At 51.9% G+C, this 21254-nt stretch overlaps 1 protein-coding gene across 1 annotated transcript in view; it reads right to left on the bottom strand.

Annotated features, from left to right (window-relative positions):
• Tnfrsf8 (TNF receptor superfamily member 8) overlaps nt 1-20978 on the bottom strand; it is a 55892-nt gene extending 34914 nt beyond the window's left edge. The window contains exons 1-3 of the mRNA XM_021232533.2: nt 20813-20978; nt 6372-6447; nt 1345-1461 (exon numbers count right to left, since the gene is read on the bottom strand). Of these exons, the coding sequence (XP_021088192.1) occupies nt 1345-1461; nt 6372-6447; nt 20813-20875 (256 nt within the window). The 5' untranslated portion in view covers nt 20876-20978. The remainder of the gene's footprint in view (nt 1-1344; nt 1462-6371; nt 6448-20812) is intronic.
• Nucleotides 20979-21254: the final 276 nt, after the last annotated feature.

Here is a 21254-nt window from a genome sequence, read left to right as displayed (position 1 = left end):
TTACATTGTGATTCCATGGGCCTCCTGCAAAAGAAGATGCTCTTGCTGGTCGGTGGTGGCGCATGCCTTTAATCCCAGCACTCGGGAGGCAGAGGCAGGCGGATCTCTGTGAGTTCGAGGCCAGCCTGGGCTACAAAGTGAGTTCCAGGACAGCCAGAACTATTACACAGAGAAACCCCGTCTTGAAGAAAAAAAAAAGATGAAGGTCTGACTATAGAGGCAGAAGGGCCAGAAGCAGGAGGAGATTTAGGAAGCGCACTGTCTGTTCTGGGCGCACGCACACACACACACACACACACACACACACACACACACACACACACGCTGTCCATTGCCAAAACCCACAGGATGGGCACTCAGCTGAGTCAGGGTGAGGGATGGACTTGGTAACACCATGGTCATACTAGCTTACCCTCTGTGCTGGGGTCCGAATATGAAAGAGTCTCCTCCGAGGGAGATGGCTGAGGGGGTAAAAGCCGTTTGCTATGTAAGCATAGGACTTGAGTTTCATCTCTGGATCCCATGTTTTAGGAGATGGAGAGATGGTTCGGTGGCTAAGAGCACAGCTTGCCCAGCATGCTCAAAGCCCTGCATACCGTTCCCAGCCCTGCATGAACCAGGCAGGCAGTGCACGCCTATGATCCCAGCATTCAGGACACGGAGGCAGAAAGACACACACACACACACACACACACACACAGAGAGAGAGAGAGAGAGAGAGAGAGAGAGAGAGAGAGAGAGAGAGAGAAAATATATAATCTTACAAAAAAAGAACTTTGCAGGCAATAAACAAATTACATTTTTAAAAAGACACTGAAAACTTTTTTTAAAAATGATTATTAGATTTCAAGAAAATCTCAGCACATCTTCCAACCTAACCATGCCCCCAAAACCACTCAAAATCAAAAGAAAACACCAGACCCCATCACTAAACACAAGCGACTAACATAAGAAGAACCAGTTTCGAGACTTTCCTGGAAGCATCATGGTCTGCGGAAAGGATGAAGGACTTGGGAAATGGCAGGTCTTGGCGCCGGGCCACCGCCCCAGACTCTGCCTCTATCATGCACCACCTTTCACAACTCCAGGAAGGCCCTTCGCCTCGTGAAGTCCTCCCTACAGAAATGAGCTAAGAAAAGAGTCCTCCCTGGAGCCATTGTGAAGACGTGAGTCCTCCCTCCAGGGAGCACGCTAGGTCTCTCTGAAAAGTACGGATGCAAAACATGACTGCTGGTATCAAATCCAGAGAGGTAAACTGAGGCAGCAGGGGACCAAATCCTGAGACGTCCTGCCTCTCCGATTCCCCTATAGGACGCATTCCAGGGAGAGGGAACAGGTTCTCACCTTCCAAACATGTCACACAGGCTGTGCAGTACCCATCTTCATTCACGTAGTGGTCGGGAGCACATTGCTTCCTGCAGTGGCCAGGACCCTGTGGGCACGGCTGCGTTGGAGAGAACCCTGAAAGAGGCAGCAGGGAAGTTCTAGGCTAGGTCACCTCGATAGTGAGCAGGCTTCCCATCATTCATCTCTCATGCCTCATCTCCGTCCGTCTCTACTCCAACCCACGGTTGTCACAGATGGAGGAATGAGCCTCGCTGGAGGTCACTAAGCCAGCAAAAGGAGCAACCCAGGTGTGGGGAAACCTGGGTCTGGCCTTCCTGGCCTGTCACCTGACAACCGGTGGACCCGGACAACTGCAATGACGTCTAGCAAGATCTGCTTCTGAGCCCGGCGGGGTGGCGCACGCCTTTAATCCCAGCACTTGGGAGGCAGAAGCAGGCGGATCTCTGTGAGTTCGGGGCCAGCCTGGTCTACAAGAGCTAGTTCCAGGACAGCCTCCAAAACCACAGAGAAACTCTGTCTCAAAAAACAAAAAACAAACAAAAAGATCTGTTTCTGCTAGCATTGAATGGATTAAAGGGGCCATGGAGGTCAGCAAACTCAGCAGAGGTCCTGAGTCCCTAAGGGAGCCGAGGACTATCGGGAGTGAAGACCATGGAGATCCTGACCCAAGCTGACTGAGAGGTCCTGGAATCACCCAGTGACCTCCCTTCCACTCGTTGAGGACTGGAGACACAGAATGATGATGCCGAGGCAGGGGATAAACGAGGATGGGCAGCAACCCTCATCCCCACCCCCACCCTACTCCACCCCACCCCCGATATCTGCAAGGGGTTGTCTGCTCGGCCGGAATCTGCCATGTTTGTTCAGGAGGCATGTTTCCCACAGCTCAGTCACAGGATGAGCACATGGCCCAGGCTGGCCAATCAGAACGCTTCATTTTTCCCATCATCGCCTCACTGTCGTGACTCCAACGGACCAATCAGAGCGTGCCATCTTTCTCACCAACTGTGACTGGCTCGACCTGGCATCCGCCAATGAGCCCCATCGCTGAGCGCTCTCACGCCAGAGGCTCTCTGGGCTTGCTGCTGGGTTTCTGGAAGAGCCGGGCTTGGTGGCATATTCCTTTCACCACGCCTGGGAGTTACAGCCCAGTCTCTGCACTGCCTGGGATTCTGCCCGACTCTCCAGGATGGCTGTCTCTGTTTCCAGCCACCAATGAGTCCCCTGTTGCAGGGCCTGGCTCATGTTTGGTGAAAACCCATGTTCTGACAGCTTCCCGAATAAAAGCTGGAGGGACGCCGGGGCCTCCCCCCATCCCCACTCTGTACCGGGCCTGGAAGGAAGGGGTAAGGGCTCAGGACTCTTTTAGCCCAGGCTGGGCTTACAAGCAGGCGATTGTGGGCAAATCCCAGAACGCTTCCAGAACGTCTTAGCTCTCTTTCTGGGTTCCCACGAGGTGCAAGCGCTAACGTGGTAAAGGGCCCCGGTCCCTCGGTAAGCACTGTCATTGTGTGAGGCGGGGTGAGCTTGTCACCAAGGGTATGTAAAGCAGAGAACTAGGCAGCAGCTGGGGGGGGGGGCGTCGAAAGGCATGTGGGCATACGTCAGGCGAGACACGGGACGACCTCTCAAATTCAAAGGTCTCTGGGCTTCCTTCCTGCGCCAGCCCACCCACGTGCAAACCCCGCACACAGCTGAGCGCTGATTTGAGAGGGCAGGCAAAAATGTCAGAAAATTTCCCCAAAACACGGAAGGAGGGGGTTTTTTGGTTTTCCTCTGTGGCTTGCCCGGAAACGCAGGGTCAATAAAACTCCAGCAAAATGCCCTGCGCACCACACAGGCCTGAGCTGCTCAGCTACCTTCTGCACGGGGGGGGCCTTAGAGAGGGGAAGTGGGAGGAAGGGGCGACCACTTTTTGTAAGTCTCAGCTGTTAAACGGAGAATGCCCGAAAACTCGTGTCTTCCTTTCTGTGAGGGAGCTGTGGCCGCGCAATGTCACAGCACACCATGGCCACACTTGCGGGCAGACGAGTGGGAACCTGTCCCCCTGCAACAAAGGGAGGCGCCCAGAGGTGGGGTCTCGGAGCTGCAGCAGGGCTGAGATGGCAGAGAGGTTGCACCCAGGGGCAAAGGAGACAGGCATAGCCGGAGGACTAGAGGCCTGAAAATGGGAGAAGGAGCTAGAAGAAGTGACCTCTTCAAGAGCGGGCAATGCACTTGCCATCGGTCTGAAGGGTGGGTGGGAGGGTGGAGGAGAGAGATGAAGGAGAATGGGTGAAGGATGCAGGGAGGAGACAGACGCTGTGAATCGGAACTGCCCCCCCCAAACCCTTAGCTTCAATGTAACTATTTGGAGAGACAGTTTTAGGGACTCACTAAGGATAAAGGAGCCCTGGTCCCACAGGATGGGGGCAGAGGGCCTCCGAGAAAAGGGGAGCACATACCAAGGAAGGTGGGCGGGTCAGACTGCAAGCCAGAACAAGCCCTTTGACTCTGTTTTCTAACCAGAGGAAAGTAAAGGCCTGGAGGACCCCAAACAGGAATAGGGAGGAAGACAGGCTGGATGGGGGAGAGCAGTAGGGGGAGGGGAGGGACCCACGAGAAGCTGAGCACTGTGGTCCAGGGCTGTAATCCCAGCATTCAGGAGGCAGAGGTAAAGGGATCAAGGGTTCAAGGCCAACCTCTACTACACACAAAGTTCAAAGCCAGCCGAGACCAACGACACGGGACCCTGCCGAGTTGTCATAAAAAGGCTGGTCTCAAGAATATTCTCTGTATGTATGTTTATGCGTTATGCCATGTGTGAGGGTGCCCTCAGAGGCCAGAAGAGGGTGTCAGATCCCCTAGAGCTGGAGTTCACAGTCATGAGCTGCCTCGGGAGGTTTTGGAACTGAACCTGGGTCCTCTGGAAGAGCAGGCAGTGCTCTTAACCACACCGAGCCATCTCTCAAGCCCCACAAAAAACGTTTTGAAATCAGTTTTGGGAACAGACACTATTAGATACTTCCTCTGGTAGCCTGTGCAAGGCTGGAGGCCCATCTCGTGGGCCATTCAGACAACACAGGCCTCAGAGTAGCTCACCAAGAATCTTCAACCCCAGCCACTTCCCGCAATGACCTCGCCTGTCCCCACCTCCAGACAGCGTGCCTGGGAAGATTTAATAGCGGGTACATAAGCTACCCCCTACCCACAGGAAGCCCTCCAGACACAGCGACCTACCTCCGATGCCTTGCTGTCCTAAAAGCAGGGGCCAGTTACACTGAGCTGGTGACAGAGGCTTCCTCCCACCCTCAACTTTCATAGCTAATGTCTCTCTTCCAAATAGACACCTATTCCTGGACTCAGAGACCACACCACAGCTTCACCTCATAACCTCAGCCACCAATGGCCCCCAACATACGTTTGGGACTTTTGATCATAGTCACAAGGGACCAAAATGCTTCATAACCCTTTTCTAATCTTCAAGCCTGAAGAATGTTCCAGGAAGATTTCCTGGCATTCTACCAGAACTCGGGCTGTGCTAGGGTGGGTGAGCATTCCAGAAAGCCAGTAGTGGTTAGGCAAGCCCTGTTCCCCCCAGAAAGTTACAGCCTGGAGCACCCTGGGACAAACACGTGTCCTGACTTGGAGCAGACAAGAACGGGAAAGGTCAGGGAGAGGTGGTGTCCCACAGTCCCAGCACTAAAGATGCTGAGACAGAAGGATAGCGAGTTCAAGCTCAGCCTGAGCTATAGGTTGAATTCAAGTCCAGCCTGGGAGATTCTGTGAGACGAAGGAAGGAAGGAAGGAAGAAAGGAGGGAGGGAGGGAGGGAGGGAGGGAGGGAGGGAGGGAGGGAGGGAAGGGAGGGAGGGAGGAAGGAAGGAAGGAAGGAAGGAAGGAAGGAAGGAAGGAAGGAAACAGTCACGGATATAGCTCAATGGTTAAAAGATCAATTGGTGCTCTTGCAGAGGACCCAGTCCGACACCCATCCTGATCTACGCAAGAGCTGCACACATGTGGTGCACATACACACATGCAGGAAAAACACACGTAAAATTTAAAAGAATTAAGGGAGGAGGGGAGGGAGGAAGAGGAGAAAATGAAGGCTTGCAAAGGGCTTCCAAGCTCCAGAAATGACATCTGGTCACAGGGGGTGTTAGCTGTTGAGATCCAGGGGTCCCAGATTCCTGGACTCTAGCCCCAGCCAATGCTGCCATGCCTCAGCTCTGGGACCCTGGCCACGTCACACAACTTGCTGAACCCCAGCAGCCTTATCTGCAAAGCAGAACTGATGCTTAATGCGGGATAGTGTTAGGTCTCCAAATGGGACAAGCAGCTGAGGTGCCTACTTAACACATCAAAGCGGACCTGACCAGATTCTCCCAGCATCCCATCTGTCACAGGGTATGGCTGGCATACCTGCCCTCTACCCTGAACTCTCCAGCCCAGGGCCTGGGCTGCCCCTCCCCAGAGGCTCTCCCATATATAATCCAGATTTTGGTTACCCTCCCCCTTTACCTTTGGTCCTCCTGGCTGCTGCACCCGGTTCCCCTCTCTGTCCTCTTCCTTCCCCTCCCCATTGACTCCCATGGCTCAGGGTCATGTCCACTCTGGACTCTCCCAGGTGTCCCTGCCTCTGGCTACACGCTCCCTTCTATCTGCCGCAAACTGTCTCCTCCATCACGCCTAGGAGCTGTCCTGTCCTTCCTTTCTCTCTCTTCTTTTCATTCAGACAACACTAAGGAGCAGGGAGCATGGCAGCTGGAATGCTCCTGGCTAGAGCCCTGCACAGGCAACACCAAAACCTCAGAAGGGGGGGGGTCTTCATCCCTGGGGCAGCGGCAGACTTAGCCTGTTGGTGGCTTTATTCTTCCCCAGACCCTGTGACATTAGGGATGGCCCTTGGATACCGGTACCCAACCATGACCATGTCTGCTAGCTTCTATCCAGCCCTCCCCAACCCCTACCTTGTCACCAGTCCCCCCCATGAGGCTCACACATCAAAACAAGGAGTCAGCATCCTGCCCTCCACACCCCACTCACCAGAGGGGCAACGGTGGCAGCAGCTCCCGGCATAGTAACTGGCGTCTCCGGTACAGGTGGTCATGAGTAGTCGATCCTGGAGGGTCAGAGAAACTGATGAGTCAGGGGCCAGACTTCTATCCTCAACACCACCCTGCTGTCCCGGGAGGCCTGGTGTCCACCCACTGCCAAGGCCAGGCTGAGACCTTTGTCACAGAGGTCAGGAAGAGAACCCCTGAGTTGACATCTCCCCGTGGAGCTAATGGCAGCTTAGTTGCTGGTGGAGCACCCAGGAGTCTCCATGCCCTTCCTCTTCTCACAGTCACCGCCCCCACCACACACACACACACACACTCACACACACTCACACACACTCACACATACTCACTCACACACTCACTCACACTCTCGCACACTCACTCACACACATACGCTCTCACACACTCACCCTCACACACTCTCACACACTCACACTCACTCACACTCACACACATACACACACACTCACACACACACCAGCCAGTTCTCTCAGCTCCCTTCAGGCCATCAGCCACGGCTGCAGCCGGTCTGTCTCTCCTGGCATGCTCAGAACCCCCTCTGGAAAGAGAGCATTAACCTCTGTGTCCACTAATAAGTTCTGTCTGCTCTTAAATTTAACATGGGTCAGACTGCCCAGTCTTTTCCTTTGCAACTGGCTTTTTAAAATTTGGTGCACAAAATAATGGGGTTGGGGGGGGCGTGGTGGCACACACTTTACTCCTAGTACTTGGGAGGCAGAAACAGATGCAAAGCCAGCCTAGTCTCCATCCTGAGTTCCAGGATAGCCAGGGCTACACCATGAGACCCTGTGTCAAAACCGAAATGAAAATAAAATGCTTTAGTGTGTAAACACGTCCATGTCACTGCGCTGTCTTTGTTCACACTCACTCCTATAGCCTTGAAATCTCTGTGTGCACGTGCCTGGAAGCCAGAGGGGGACACCAGGCGTCCAGCTCCATCGCTGTCCACCTCACTCCCTTGAGAAAGGGTCTCTCCCTGAGGCCAAAGCCAGGGCGGCAGCCAGCAGGCTCCGGCCATCTCTGTTTCCTCCTCCCACTGTGCTGGAGGAGCTACAGGCGCTGGCAGCCACACCGGCTTTTTAAACGGCTTCTGGGGATCTGAACCCAGACCCCTGTGTTACGAAGCACACACCTCCCCATTGAGCCGTCTCCCCAAACCCCTACAGTCAGCCTCTTTAATTCAGTATTAAGCTTCAAGACTCATTCTTTTTTTTTTTTTTTTTTTTTTTTTTTTGGAATTCACTAATACCCATGGCTTTGCAATGTGGTCAATGTATGTCTGTTTTACTCTAGATGAACATTTAATACTGCCTTTTTTTTCTGAGACAGGGTTTCTCTGTGTAGCCTGGCTGTCCTGGACCTCACTCTGTAGACCAGGCTGGCCTTGAACTCACAGAGATCCGCCTGCCTCTGCCTGCCTAGTGCTGAGATTAATGGGGTGCACCACCACCATCCAGCTTTTTTGTTTGTTTGATTTTAAGACAAGGTCTCTATATGTAGCCCTGACTGTCTTTTTTTAAAGATTTATTTATTTATTTATTTATTTATTTATTTATTTATTTATTTATTATGTATACAGTGTTCTGGCATCTATGCCTACACCCCAGAAGAGGGCACCAGATCTCATTACAGATGGTTGTGAGCCACCATGTGGTTGCTGGGAATTGGAACTCAGGACCTCTGGAAGAGCAGCCAGTGCTCTTAACCCCTGAGCCATTTCTCCAGCCCCCAGAATATTTTCTTTTTAATTATTATTATTTTATTTACTCTTCTCTCATACAATACTTCCAAACTGCAACTTCCCTCCCTTCACTCCTCCCAGTCCCCCCCCCAAGAAAAGAAAAGAGCAGGCCTCCCAGGGACATCAACCAAACAGGGAACAAGATGCAACAAGACTCCACACAAATTCTCACATCAAGGGTGGGCGAGGCCACCCAGTAGGAGAAAAGCGATCCCAATGTCAGGCAAAAGAGTCAGAGATACCCCACTTCCCATTGTCAGTAGTACCCCCCAAACACCAAGTCAACAACCATAACATATATGCAGAGGGCCTGGCACATACATGCAGAGGGCCTAGCGCTGACTCTTACAGGGTTTACAATGACCTCTCAGTCTCTATGATCCCAGCTTAGTTGATTCTGTGGCATTCTCCCCGTGTCCTTAACCCCTCTGGCTCCCACAATTCTTCCTCCACCTCTTCCTTAGGGTTTCCCAGTCTCCAAAGGGAGGGACCCAGTGGAGACCTCAAACCTGGGCTCGCTCTCGCTCTCTCTCTCTCTCTCTCTCTCTCTCTCTCTCTCTCATCCCTCTCTCTCTCTCTCTCCCCTCTCTCTCTCTCTCTCTCTCTCTCTGCCTAACGTTGGCTATGGGTCTCTGCGTCCGCTCCTATCAGCTGCTTGAGGTAGTCTCTCTGGTGATGACTGAACTAGGCACCCATCTATGAGTATAGTAGAACATCTGTCTTAGAAGTTCTGTGTAGACCAGGCTAGCCTTGAACTCACAAAGATCTACCTGCCTCTGTCTCCTGAGTTCTGAGATTAAAGGCAAGTGCTAGTCTATGTGTTTCTTCCTAAATGCAATGAGTTGGCAACTCTGATCAACCGGAATCCAGTTTACTTCTTTTCTTCCTTGACCTGCCTTTTTTTTCATGTAGGTCAGGCTGGCCTCAAATTCACCATTAACCAAGAATAATTTGATCTCCTGGTCCTCCTGCCCCTACCTCCCAAGCTCTGGAATTATAGACATGTACCACCACACTCAGTTCTAAGCTGGGGCTGGAACCCAGGGTCCCAGGCATGCTGGGGGAGCACTGTACCGACAGAGCCGCACCCCTAGCCTGACTCTCCATCTGAGTCTTTCAAGCACCTGCACCTGCTGTCACTCAGCTGTAGTGTGTGAGGCTGCCATCTGTCCTGCATGCTTGCTGGCACTCAACCGATGTATGCCAGTTAGCCATGCATGCTGGTTACCGGAACCCTTTTTTAAGCTGCAGTAGTAGCTTTGGTGGGGGCACATGTTATGGTTTCTTTGCATTTCTCTCATGAGTAACATCGGCCTCACTTATTCTTGGAAATCAACACCTGTAGCTTTCTAGAGTTCTTTGAACCATAAGCCCCACTGTGGATGGACTTTGTCATGATTAACTTAATAGGATCTAGAACTGCCCAAGAGATAAGCCTCTGGGCACACCTGAAAGGAATTTTCTAGATTAGGTTAATTTTGACTTGGGAAAACACACCCTGAATATTGCCAGCCTGGACGGACACACACACACACACACACACACACACACACACACACACACACACACACACGAGAGAGAGAGAGAGAGAGAGAGAGAGAGAGAGAGACAGAGACAGAGACAGAGACAGAGACAGAGACAGAGACAGAGAGACAGAGAGACAGAGACAGAGAGACAAAGACAGAGGCAGAGGTATTTCTGGAAACTTTAGCAAGCAACACCAAGGTCACTGTGGCTGGAAGGTAGGTATGTGGGTGTTAATTACATCTTTTTTTTTTTTACACATCTGAAACCATGTCACCATACTCACTTGAAACGATAAGTATTAACGTACATAAGGCTGGGTTGTAGCTCAGTGTGAAGTGCTTGCCTCGCCTGTGTGAACCCTGGGTTCCGACAGCACGGCCCTGAACATTGAGCCGTTGGCACAGCAGTTGGGAGCACGGGTATCTCTGCTATCATTCCTTCCAGGTTCCTTCAAGCAGCCTTCCATTCTTCTCAGGTCACTGGGGGCTCCCAGGAGCCTCCAGGCAGCAACCCCACAAGCACCAGCTGCCGTTCCCTGACTGGCAGCACCTCCCTGAGTGTACACAGAAACTTGAGGTAGAGCTAACTGAGCTGTCAGAACTCAGCCCCGTGGGGGCCTTCAGAGTGTGGGAAAGTTCTGTGTCCTTGCCCTGGGTTTTCCCTCCTGGCCTGCCCCATCATCTCACTGATAGCTGAAGCGTCTGAGAGAGTGTGGCCCTAGGCCTGGAACATCTGAGAGCCACCAACCAGTCCTCATATCTCCTTGCTGTCCTTCCCTGGGGTGTGTTACGGTGTGTCACTCCTCCAAACCCAGCCTGCGTTCAGTCAACTCCTGCTCCACAGATAAGGGAGCTGCAAACCAGAGAGGCACAGCTGTGTCTGCCCAAACTCACACAGCGACCAAGAGCCAACACTCCTTTGGAGCCTCACAATGTCTCAGCTTTCTCCCGTCTCAGCCACAGGCTATCTTTAAAAAGTCCAGTGTACCAGAAAGGGCAACATGTCACCCCATAACCCATATCAAATCATGATCCAAAATTAAGGGACTTTCTACAATGTACACATTTTAAAATGTCAGTACAGATACTGAGAAGTTGGCTCAGCTCAAGAGTGCTTGCTACTCAGCCGGGTGGTAGTGGCGCACGCCTTTAATCCCAGCACTCAGAGGAAGGTAGAGGCAGGCGGATCTCTGAGTTCAAGGCCAGCCTTGCCTATAGAGTTAGTTCCAGGGCAACATAGAGAAACTGTCTCAGAAAAAAAAAAAGTGCTTACTACTCTATAATAAGGACGAGGGTTCAAATCCCCAACCCACATCAGTTGGCTCACATAAATAATAATAAAAATGTCAGCTCAGAGCCAAACGCGCTGGCGCATACCTGTAACCCAGCTCTCCAGAAGCAGATGCTGTAGGGTTAAGGGCTCAAGCTCTCCTTCAACTATATATCAAGTTTAAGGCCATTGTGGGCTCCTGAGACCCCGCCTCAAAAGGTTTAAAAAAAAAAGTTCATGCATATAGTTCCAGCACTCAGGAGACAGAGGCAAGAGGATCACAAATTCAAGTCTAGCATGGGTACCTGGTGCAGATAAGGTGAGTTTTTAATCTCAAAATAAAAGGATTGGGGGCAGGGGGCGGGGGATATAGTTCAGTGGGAGAGTGCCTGCCTACCTAGAATGAGTGAGACAGGCCCTGGGTTTAACCCCAGCACCACTAAACAAACAAGCCTCGGAGTCTGAATTATCGGCTGCTAAGGAATGTGAGGGCGGAGACCCAGCTAACAGGCAATACTTGAATAACGGTAAAATGAGAAAGCCGGCGGTTTGTCTTGCTTTGTTTTGTTGTTTGACGCAGGGCCTTGCTATGTAGCCAAGGCTGGCTATGAACACAAGTTTCTCATGCCTCAGCCTTCTATGTCACCATGCCTTGAACACAATAGATCATGGCATCCGAATAACAAGCTTAGGATGTTGGGGGCGGGATGTGGGGGGGGCAGGGTCTCTTTTCTAAACTTCTGAGCAAGTTCACACCCCGCCAGCAGGGTGCGCTATCTTCTCACTGTCCGGGGAAGCAATGGGACCCTGTCACTCAAGAGTTCCAATGGAGGGAGCCCCAAGTGGGGCTTAGGGAGAAAGGAGCTAGTTCTCCTACTCCCACAAAGGGACCGAACCACAGGCCCTCCCAGCCGTTCCCAGAGATGGAAGCCAAGTGGAGGTCCATCTTAACCCCAAAGCCCACCCGGAATGCTCCCAGGCCATGGAGCCAGCCTTCTCCCACAGGGCCTCGGTGCTGCCCGGTCTCATCACCTTGGAAGAGCAGGGAATACTGGGTTAAGTCAGTGCAGTCTTGTAATTGCTGATGAGATGGCTCGGGGGTAAGCGTAGGGCTTGCTGCCAAGTCTGACCACCTGACTTTGAGTCCCAGCACACACACGGGGGAACCGACTCCTAACCTGTGCTCTGACCTCCACCAGGGGCCCTGGCAGACGGCATCAGCCTCGGTGTCTGTTTATGACAATCCTACCCTCTGAACTATAGGGCCCACCACTGCCAGTGGAGACGGGCCCAGATAGCTGGTCAGTCCCAATGTCCTTTACGGGGCTAGGGCGAGGCGGGGTATGCAGCTAGGCTCTGGCCTTTGCCTGGGAGGAAAGAGGGGACTCAGAAGGGAAGAGTGGGTGGGGGAAGGCCAAGGGCCAAGGGGTGGATGCCTTTAGGTGGGGTTCCCCATAGGTTCAAGGCAAAGTGACATGCCCACAGTTGCTGAGTTATGCCACCAGAGGCTGAGTGAGGCCCTACCTGGGCAGTCCTAGAATGAAAAGAGTAACCTAAAACCTCACCATCGCCGGGACTATTTTCAAGTTGGCTTGGTTTTCTCTAGCAGACCTGGTAAATTTCACTTTTAGAAAGTCCCACCTGGTATCAGCCAATAGAGAAAGAGAGAGAGAGAATAGCTGGGCCATACCTGTGGGAACTAAGTCACATCAAAGCAAAATCCCCGAACGGGCCAGCGCTGGGCAGAACTGAAGAGGTAAGCCCCCTCACCTCTACCTCTGTGCAACAGCACCCCAGTAGTCAAGGTAATTAACAGCCACTGTAATACTTGGGATGTGGCCTACTCGGACGTTCAGGCACCACCCCAGGCAGAACTAACTGAATGAGAACCTGCATTTGCTTCCAAGTGAGAGATGGGGCTGGAGAGATAGCTCAGCAGTCCCCTGGACTTGCTGCTCTTGTGGAGGACCCGAGTTCAGTTCCCAGTACCCCCATTAGGCAACTTTCAACTGCCCGTAACTCCAACTCCAACTCCAAGGGATCTGATGCCCTCTCTGGCCTCCAGGGCACCTACATACATATACAGAAGATTCTGTTTTTAAAGAAAGTGTGAGACAGATTGGAAAGAAAGAATTATAAATGCTACCACCCACCAGGAAAAGACAACTTGACCCCATTTTAAAGATGAGGGAACTGAGATGCAGGGAGATTAAGATACTGGGGCTGGGGATGCAGCTGAGTTGGTAGAGAGTCCATATACAAAGCGCTGTATACAGCACCACATACATAATCTAGGCGTGGTGGTCCACACCTGTAATCCCAGCCCTGGGGAGGTGAAGGCAGAGGGATCAGATGGAGAGTTCAAGGCCAACCTACGGCATTTGAGAGCCTGTTTTTAAATGTTGCAGGCAAGACTTGGCTACTTTGGCTGTGGGTATGGCTGCGGCTGCACCCAGTGCTCTGAGACTCCCATTCCTATCCCTAGTGCCCCAAACTCTGGCTGCAAACTGAAAGGTCTCCTTCCCCCTCATTCCCGCCGGCCACTGCCTCTACCTGAATTGTGGTTTCACCCCACCCCAGTCCACCAGCCCCTCCTCACCTCCCTGCCATGCCCACAGAACAGACACCAGGGAGGTCTTTGCTTTGGGCTGTGAACCTAGCCTTTTAGCAGCTAAGCCGTCTCTCCAGCCCTGAGAGGTTTTTGTTTTATTATCTTTGTTTCTGTGGTACTTTGGAAGAACTTGCAGCCTGGTGCATGCTGGGCAAGCACTCTGCCACAGAACTAGATCCCCAGCCCGCCTTGTTTGCCCTCTTGTTTTTTTCAAAGGCCTCATTAAGTTGCCCAGGCAGGTCTTGAACTTGTGATCCTCCTGCTTCAGCCTCCTAAGTAGTAGCTGGGATTACAGGCCTATAGCACTGAGTCTGGCTACCATCAAAAGCTCTTTTTTTCTTTAGATATATTCATTTTATTTTATTTTATGTGTACGTGTTTTGCCTGTGCGTAGTATGTGTACTCGGTGCCCATGAAGTCAGAAGAGGAATTGGATCCTCTGGAACTTAAGTTATGGATGGTTGTGAACCACCATGTGGGTGTTGGGAGTCGAACCCTGGTCCTCTGCAAAAGCAACAGGTGCTCTTAACCTGAGTCTCTCTCCAGCCACTACCAAAGGATCTTTGAAACCACACCATTGAGTTCTGCTCCGTAGTGTGCTGGTACCAAATTGCTGAGACTTTCCAGACCCCATAATCAGAGGCCAAAGAAACCTCTTCTTCTGGTTGGGAGCCTAGCCTTTAACAGGCGAGCGAGCCATCCCTCCAGTCCAGAAAACCCCTTTTTAAAAAATGTTTGACATTTAAAATATTGATGATGATGATGCCTCTGTGTGTGTACGTATATGAGAATGTGTGTGTGTGTGTGTGTGTGTGTAGAGAGAGAGAGAGAGAGAGAGAGAGAGAGAGAGAGAGAGAGAGAGAGAGCACAGCACACTTGGGGAGGTAAGAAGACAGCTCTCAAGAGTCGGTTCTCTCCTTCTTCAAGCAGCGTCCTTATCGTTTCTGCTGCACAGACCCCCTGTTCCCACCTTCAAATTCACCTGTGCTTACAGGCACATGCTTCTATGTTGGCTCTAGGGCATCAGGCTTGCGCAATAAACGCCTTCACCTGCTGAGCTGTCTTGCCAGCCCCAAATAAAGCCTCCCTGAAGCGCGCGGCCTCGTGTGTTTTGTTACAAGCACATTCTACCAGGCCACGTCTTCCGTCTGCAGAGCCAGCAATGGCAGACCAAGTCCTCAGACGCACGTCTCCTCTTCCACATCCTCTCTCAATTCTTTGCTGTAAGGACTTGTGACATTAGACAGAGCACACCCTCCCAGTCCCCAGGGATCTCCCACGGCAGGATTCATATAGTCTTGGCATGAGTGAAGTCCCCAGGAGGTAAAGGTGCTTGCTGCCGAGACTGATGATGTCAAGTTCCCAGGACGCACGCGGTGGGAGGGGAGAACCAACTCCCGTGAGTTGTCCTCTGACCCACACATGCATATCATGGCATGCCTGGTCACACAGACACAAATAAATGACAGCAATCACAAAGAATTATGGGGGAGGGGTGGGGGGAGAGGAAGGAGAGGAAACTGCAGTCAGAATGTAAGATAAATGAATAAATTTAATAAAAAAGAAAGAATGGTGATGGTGAGACATGCCTGTGATCCCAGAACTTGGGAGGTAGGGAGCTGTGGCTGCATAGTGGGCTATGGGGCAGCCTAGACTGTCAGTAGGGAGGAGGGGAGGGGGAGAAAGAGGAAGAGGAAGCTGGTAGGAAGTTGTCAAGTATTAGAAGACATTAGTGTAATTCTCAAGAACCTGGTTAGGTCTGCATTGTTAGTGTAAGTTTAGCTCCCCTCCCTGGGACCAGATGAGACCGCAAAGGCTTTAGAAGATGCAGGCAGGTGGGCCAGAGCCCTGGAGAAGATGAGGATAGAGGAAGCAACTGGGAAGGACGAGGAGGCCCCTGGAGCCTCTCTAACAGAAACACGGTTCTGAGAACCTCTTTCGGCCTCCCTCACTGCGGAGCGTTAAATAATGCGCCTGTGTTACTCCTGGCCACCAGATTCGTGACGGTTCGCTACAGTAGCAAGAGGAAACTAATACAATGTCAGCAGGCGTATGAAAGAGCCTAATCCTGGTTGGAGAGATGGTTCAGCAGTTCAGAGCACTGACGGCTCTTCCAGAGGACCCTGGTTCAGTTCTCAGCATCCATATGACAGCTCACACCTGTCTGTAACTCCAGTTCCAGGTAATCGGACACCCTTACACGAACATACATGCAGGCCGAACACCAACACACAAAAAGTAAGTCATTAAAAGCACAAGGGTACGCACGCATGCCCATGTGAGAGAGGGGGGCGGAAGAGATGTTATCCCTGGGTTGGCAAGAAACAATAGGCTGATAGGTACCTAAAATGTGGATTCTTAGGCCACCTTAATAAGTAAGACAATTCCAGTGAGAAGGGTTGACGCCGCTAGTGGTGACCCAGAATGCACCAGGAATTCCGTAGTTACTTTGGTACTAGAGATCTAGATCAGAAACTGAAGTCTTTTGAAGCGGCCACACTTGAATGCCCCACTTGACACCTGAACTTGGGCAAAAATAGCATTTGTGTTCCTCCCAAACACCTATTGTGTCTCCTCAGGCTTTTCCCACCATCGATACAGCCTAGAAACCCCCCAACCCCTCCTCTGCTTGCCCCTCTCCCGACAGCTGCCATCGCTGGCTCCTGTTGATAAGGAAGATGGCATCTGATTGGGCTGCTCAGTGATCGTGGGGCCACAGCCCGCTGAGATTTGCACAACTCAACTCCTCCCTTATCTCCTCCTTGCGGCGCTCCCTCCTTGCCCACTCTGGGCTGGCCAGACTCACCACCTTCTTCCCGCCCCCACTCCCGAGGCCAAGCTCTTCTGCTAATCTCTTTTAGGCAGATCCCTCCCTTTCGGTGTAAGTGTGCATGTGTGTGTGCATATGCGTGCATGTGTGCGTGCGTGCATGCGTGTGTGTGTGTGTGTGTGTGTGTGTGTGTGTGTGTGTGTATGTAGCTAGTGTGTACTCTGAAAGGCTGCCTTGTCTGCAGGTCCAGCCAGGTATGTCTGATACTTGGAAAACTACAGACTGATCTTAGCTAGGTCATCCCCAAGGTCGGGGCACAGTTCAACAGAATCACTCAGGCCCAAACTAAGCTAAGCTGCCAATGCAAGGACCCCCAGGCTCAAGGGCTCACCGACCTTCCTTCCTCCTGTCCTGAGATGCAGCAGATGCCGCCGTGTGCAGACCTAGAAATGAATCACATCTTCTCATGAAGCCCTTGGGTCAGATATGAGTGGAAGCCGCAGAAACTTCCAGTAAGGGTGTCCTAGTCCCAGCAGACATGCTCTCAAGCTGAGTAATGCAGCTGCCCTGCACTGGCGTCTGAGCTCTTGCGGCAGCGTCCATCTCAGTGGAGGAACACAGCCTTTAACTAAGAGAAGCCATAGTCAGTCGGGGGGTGGTGCACGCCTTTAATCCCGCCACTTGGGAGGCAGAGGCAGTCGGATCTCCGTGAGTTGGAGGTCAACTTGGTCTACAGGGCAACTTTCTGGACAGGCTTCGAAGTTACCAAGAAACCCTGCCTGAGAGAGAGAGAGAGAGAGAGAGAGAGAGAGAGAGAGAGAGAGAGAGAGAGAGAGAGAGAGAGAGAGAAGCCATAGTCTCCTTCCAGCCCACCCTTCTGGGGCATCCTATGGAATTCTGCCTCCAGGCAGGATTTGACTGGTTCTGGAAGTCACTTTCCCCACAGGATCCAAGAAAGCTCTCTCTCCTGCCCTCTGTCGTACACCAGGGCCACCTTTACACCCACTGGGCATGCTCTACCAAAGGGAGCCCAGTAGCCGGCTGCATGTTGCAAAGACTCACTCATGAGAATTCCCCTATGAGAACCTCCACAAAGGCAAAGCTGGAGGAGGAACAATCAGACTGGAGATGTGGTATCTGGGAAGACATGAGGGGAATTCTAAACCCATGGAATTCACCAGAAGTCAGGGCCCTGTACCGTCTCAGGAGCCTGTAGGAAAAGAATGGAACCGGGGGAACTCTGTCTCTGGACTTGTGCCACAGGAGTCCCAGAGAACATTACAAAACAAGGCTCATCTCCTTCTCAGAAAACATGCTGTCACCAACTGACAAAAAGTTGAGAAGAAGCAGAAGGAGTTGGGAAAAGGATTTGAAATCCCAGACCAAAATTTTTTTTCTTTTTTGGTTTTTCGAGACAGGGTTTCTCTGTGGCTTTGGAGGCTGTCTTGGAACTCGCTCTTATAGACCAGGCTGACTTCGAACTCACAGAGATCCGCCTGCCTCTGCCTCCTAAGTGCTGGGATTAAAGGCATGGTCCACCAACACCCTGCCAAAATAATTTTTTTAAGGACAGGAACTTTCTATGTAGCCCAGACTACCTTGGAACTTTAAAATGTGTGTGTGTGCGTGTGTGTGTGTATGTATTATTTATTTTATGTGCATATGTGTGTGCATGCTCACACATGAGCCACCGTGTACATGTGGAGATCAGAGAACAATGCCCAGGAGTTGGTTCTCTCTTCCAACATGTGAGTCCTGGGAATGAGACAGGCTGTCAGGCTTGGCGGCAGTGCCTTTAGCTGCTGAGCCATCCTGCCGGTTACCTTTAGCCTTCCTATCCTTCTTGCCTCGGCCTCCCAAGTGCTGGGATTCCAGGCACGTAGCTTTTTTAAATAGGTTCTTTGGGGGGATGTTTGGTTGTTGGCCTCTTGGGTTTGGGTTTTTGAGACAGGATCTCTCTACATAGCCCTGGCTAATGTAGGCCAAATTGGCCATGAACTTAGAGACCCATCTCCCTCTGCTTCCCGAGTGCTGGGATTAAAGTTGTGCACCATGCCCAGCTTTACAAATGTTTGTTTTGTCTTTGTTTGCTTGCTATTGTTGGTTTTAAATAGGTTTCAAACCTCAAATGGACAGGAGAGGTGACAGAAGTCTTGAGGGACGGGGTAGAGGATCTTCCTGGGTAGGTAGCTCCTCCTCCACAGATACCCCAAGTCCTGCCATGAAAGGCCCACAGGTTTGAGATTTGATGCTCAGCCTACAGCCACTGGGAAATGCAAATTAGCATAAGAAGGATACAGCCCGTTCAAGACCACAAAACAGAGACTGATAAGATCGAGTGTCGGTTAGGATGTGGGAAGCTGCTGCAGTCTTTCACTGTTGTGGGGAAAGACATTGCCCAGCACACTGGACAGCGTGTCAACCGCTGGCTTTCTCTTGTCTCTTCTCTAGGAAAAACCATCCTTACCCACCAGACAGCAAACACACAAAAGACAATGATGGAGTCACTCAGTGGTGCACACCTTTACTCCCAGCATTCGAGGGGCAGAGGCTGGCAGATGCATCAGTTCAAGGCCAGCCTGGTCTACACATGGCGTTCCAGGCCAACCAGGATGACATACTGAGACCCTCCCCCGTAAAAACAAAACAAAACAAAAAAAAAAAAAAACAGTGGTGGGAGTCTCATTGTCTATGCACCAGGGATGTGAATGGGCAGATGGTCTACTCTCCAAGACCTGCTGGAGACTCTGTAAAAGCCAAATGAAGAGTCATGGTTGGGTGTGGTGCGTGACTGTAATGTACCCAGCACTCTGGAGGTACTGGCAGAAAGATTAGGTAATTGCAGACATCCTGGACTACATGAGAGTTCAAGATCAACCTGAGCTACCCAGACCCTGTCTCAAAACAAAAACAAAGACAAACTGCTTGCCCAGCACACCCAAAGCCCTGGGCTCAACCTCACACACTGTATACATCAAACCATAAGCAGGAGAGGGAGGGAGGGAGACCAGTTCAAGACTATCCTTGGCTACATAGCAAGTTGGGGGCCAGCCTGAGCTACATGAGTCCTTATCCTCCCCCAAAAAACCCTCTATACATATTGATGAAAAGTGATCCAAATACAGATATGCATTCGTACAAGCCTGTAAATGAAATAGTAAGCTTTAATGGTTACAGCTTGGGAGGAATTACTATTAAACAATCGGCTTAATCATAGCATTTATAGTTTTGGAGGCTTTTTTTTTACATGTTCAAGATGGTATTAAGTACATTATTTTAATTTCAAAAGTGTTTTCACGGGCTTGAGAGATGGTTCCACGAGTAAAGGTGCCAGCTGCCAAGCCTGATGACCTGAGTTCATATTCCCGGAAGCCACATGGTCAAAGGAGAGAACCGGACTCTCAAAAGTTGTCCTCTGACCCCCACCGGCACTTGAGAGTGTGTCCCCGCCTCCAACCAAGAAAGTTCCCACTTTGTAGAATAAAGGAAGAAGATGGGCTCCACACACTGGCCAAGCCTCGCCACTCACACGTCATACTCTTCCCTTTATCTCTGGTGGTCCTGTGGCTGCAAACTCTTGCGTGCCCTAGATAAGGAGGGCTTGGGGAGTGGGGGAGGGGCGTGGGGGTCCTCTGCTCACCCCTGCCCCCTCCAGGGCAGGTGTCACACTGCCCATTGGAGATGGAAGGGCCACCTTCCTGCCATCTCCCTCACGGCAGCAGCCCACCCTCTCTCCACGCCGTTCCTCACAGCCCATGCCCACACCAGCCTGCTACTGTCCCTTGCCTCCCCCCATACACACACCCAGCTTCCAGTCAGCCATGGACCATTTTTCCCCACGCAGACCCCGGGCTCCACGCAGTAAGTTATACCTGACCCATCTGAGTGCCCTGTCCTTCCTACATCCTAATGCCCATTGTGGTGTTGGCTTCTAGGAAGTGTCCAATTTTCCTAACTCGTTGTCCAGACTCATTTCTGGGACGTCCAAAAAAAAAAAAAAAACCGGAGTCAGAGACACCACGGATGTTCCTCGGGGGACAAGCGTCCACCATGTGCTCCAGGTCACCCAGCCCGCACCACTGGCTGGCCAGACCTTCTCCTCTGCTCCTCATCCTCTCCTTTCTCTCTTTCCTGAGTCCTTCCAGCTTATATTGCAAACACCAACAGCCCAATATCATCCTCCAGCCAAAATGACCACACAGGTTTCTTTTCATCTCTCCAGGACCCCACACACACACCCCGCACCACCCCACCCCCCGACCTGCAGTAAGGGGACGCGAATAGCTTTCTCTTGCCCCGATTCAACTCTTGGAGAATGAATGAACTACTCCGAGCCATCTCCTACCCGCGGGTGTGAAGAGAAGAACTCTGTTTGCGTTTGCATATTACAGTTACCACCCGCGCCGCCTCACTCCAGTTTGAGTGAGGAAACGAAGTGAGGAGTGGCCCTGTCCTCTCCTGCTCCAGCCACTGGTGTCTACTTACCTTTGGAAAGGCTCGAAGCATCCCCAGGAACAGCAATCCCATTGCAGCGCGGAGGGCGCTCATCCTGGTTCCCGGAGTTTATAGCTCCAGCGCCTGACCACCTGCCGGCACCCTGCCTCCCACGGTGAAATCACTTCTAATGTGGCTGCGCCTTCCTCGGGTTCAGCCCTAATCTCCCCCCCCCCCGCGCGCGCGCGCCCTTACCACCTGTGATGCAGCGATCTGCTTCCCTGTGAAGCCTAAGAGAGAAGGGGCCACCGCGTGCAGAGATGACTCAGGGCTAGCCACAGCGGACACACTCAGGGGGCTCCCCTGAGGCACACGCGTGCTCTGCAGTTTGAATGGTCCGCCCCGGTTTTGAGGAGGAACCGGGAAGGCAGCTCAACCCTAAGGGCGCAGGGCGCAGGAGTTTGAGAGGTATCTGGAGTCCTGAGTCCCCTAG

The sequence above is a fragment of the Mesocricetus auratus genome, unplaced genomic scaffold (assembly GCF_017639785.1).
Source record: "Mesocricetus auratus isolate SY011 unplaced genomic scaffold, BCM_Maur_2.0 Super-Scaffold_100042, whole genome shotgun sequence".
NCBI lineage: Eukaryota > Metazoa > Chordata > Mammalia > Rodentia > Cricetidae > Mesocricetus > Mesocricetus auratus.
The sequence above is the reverse complement of the archived record's forward strand: the minus strand, read 5'-3'. Positions and strand labels throughout refer to the sequence as shown.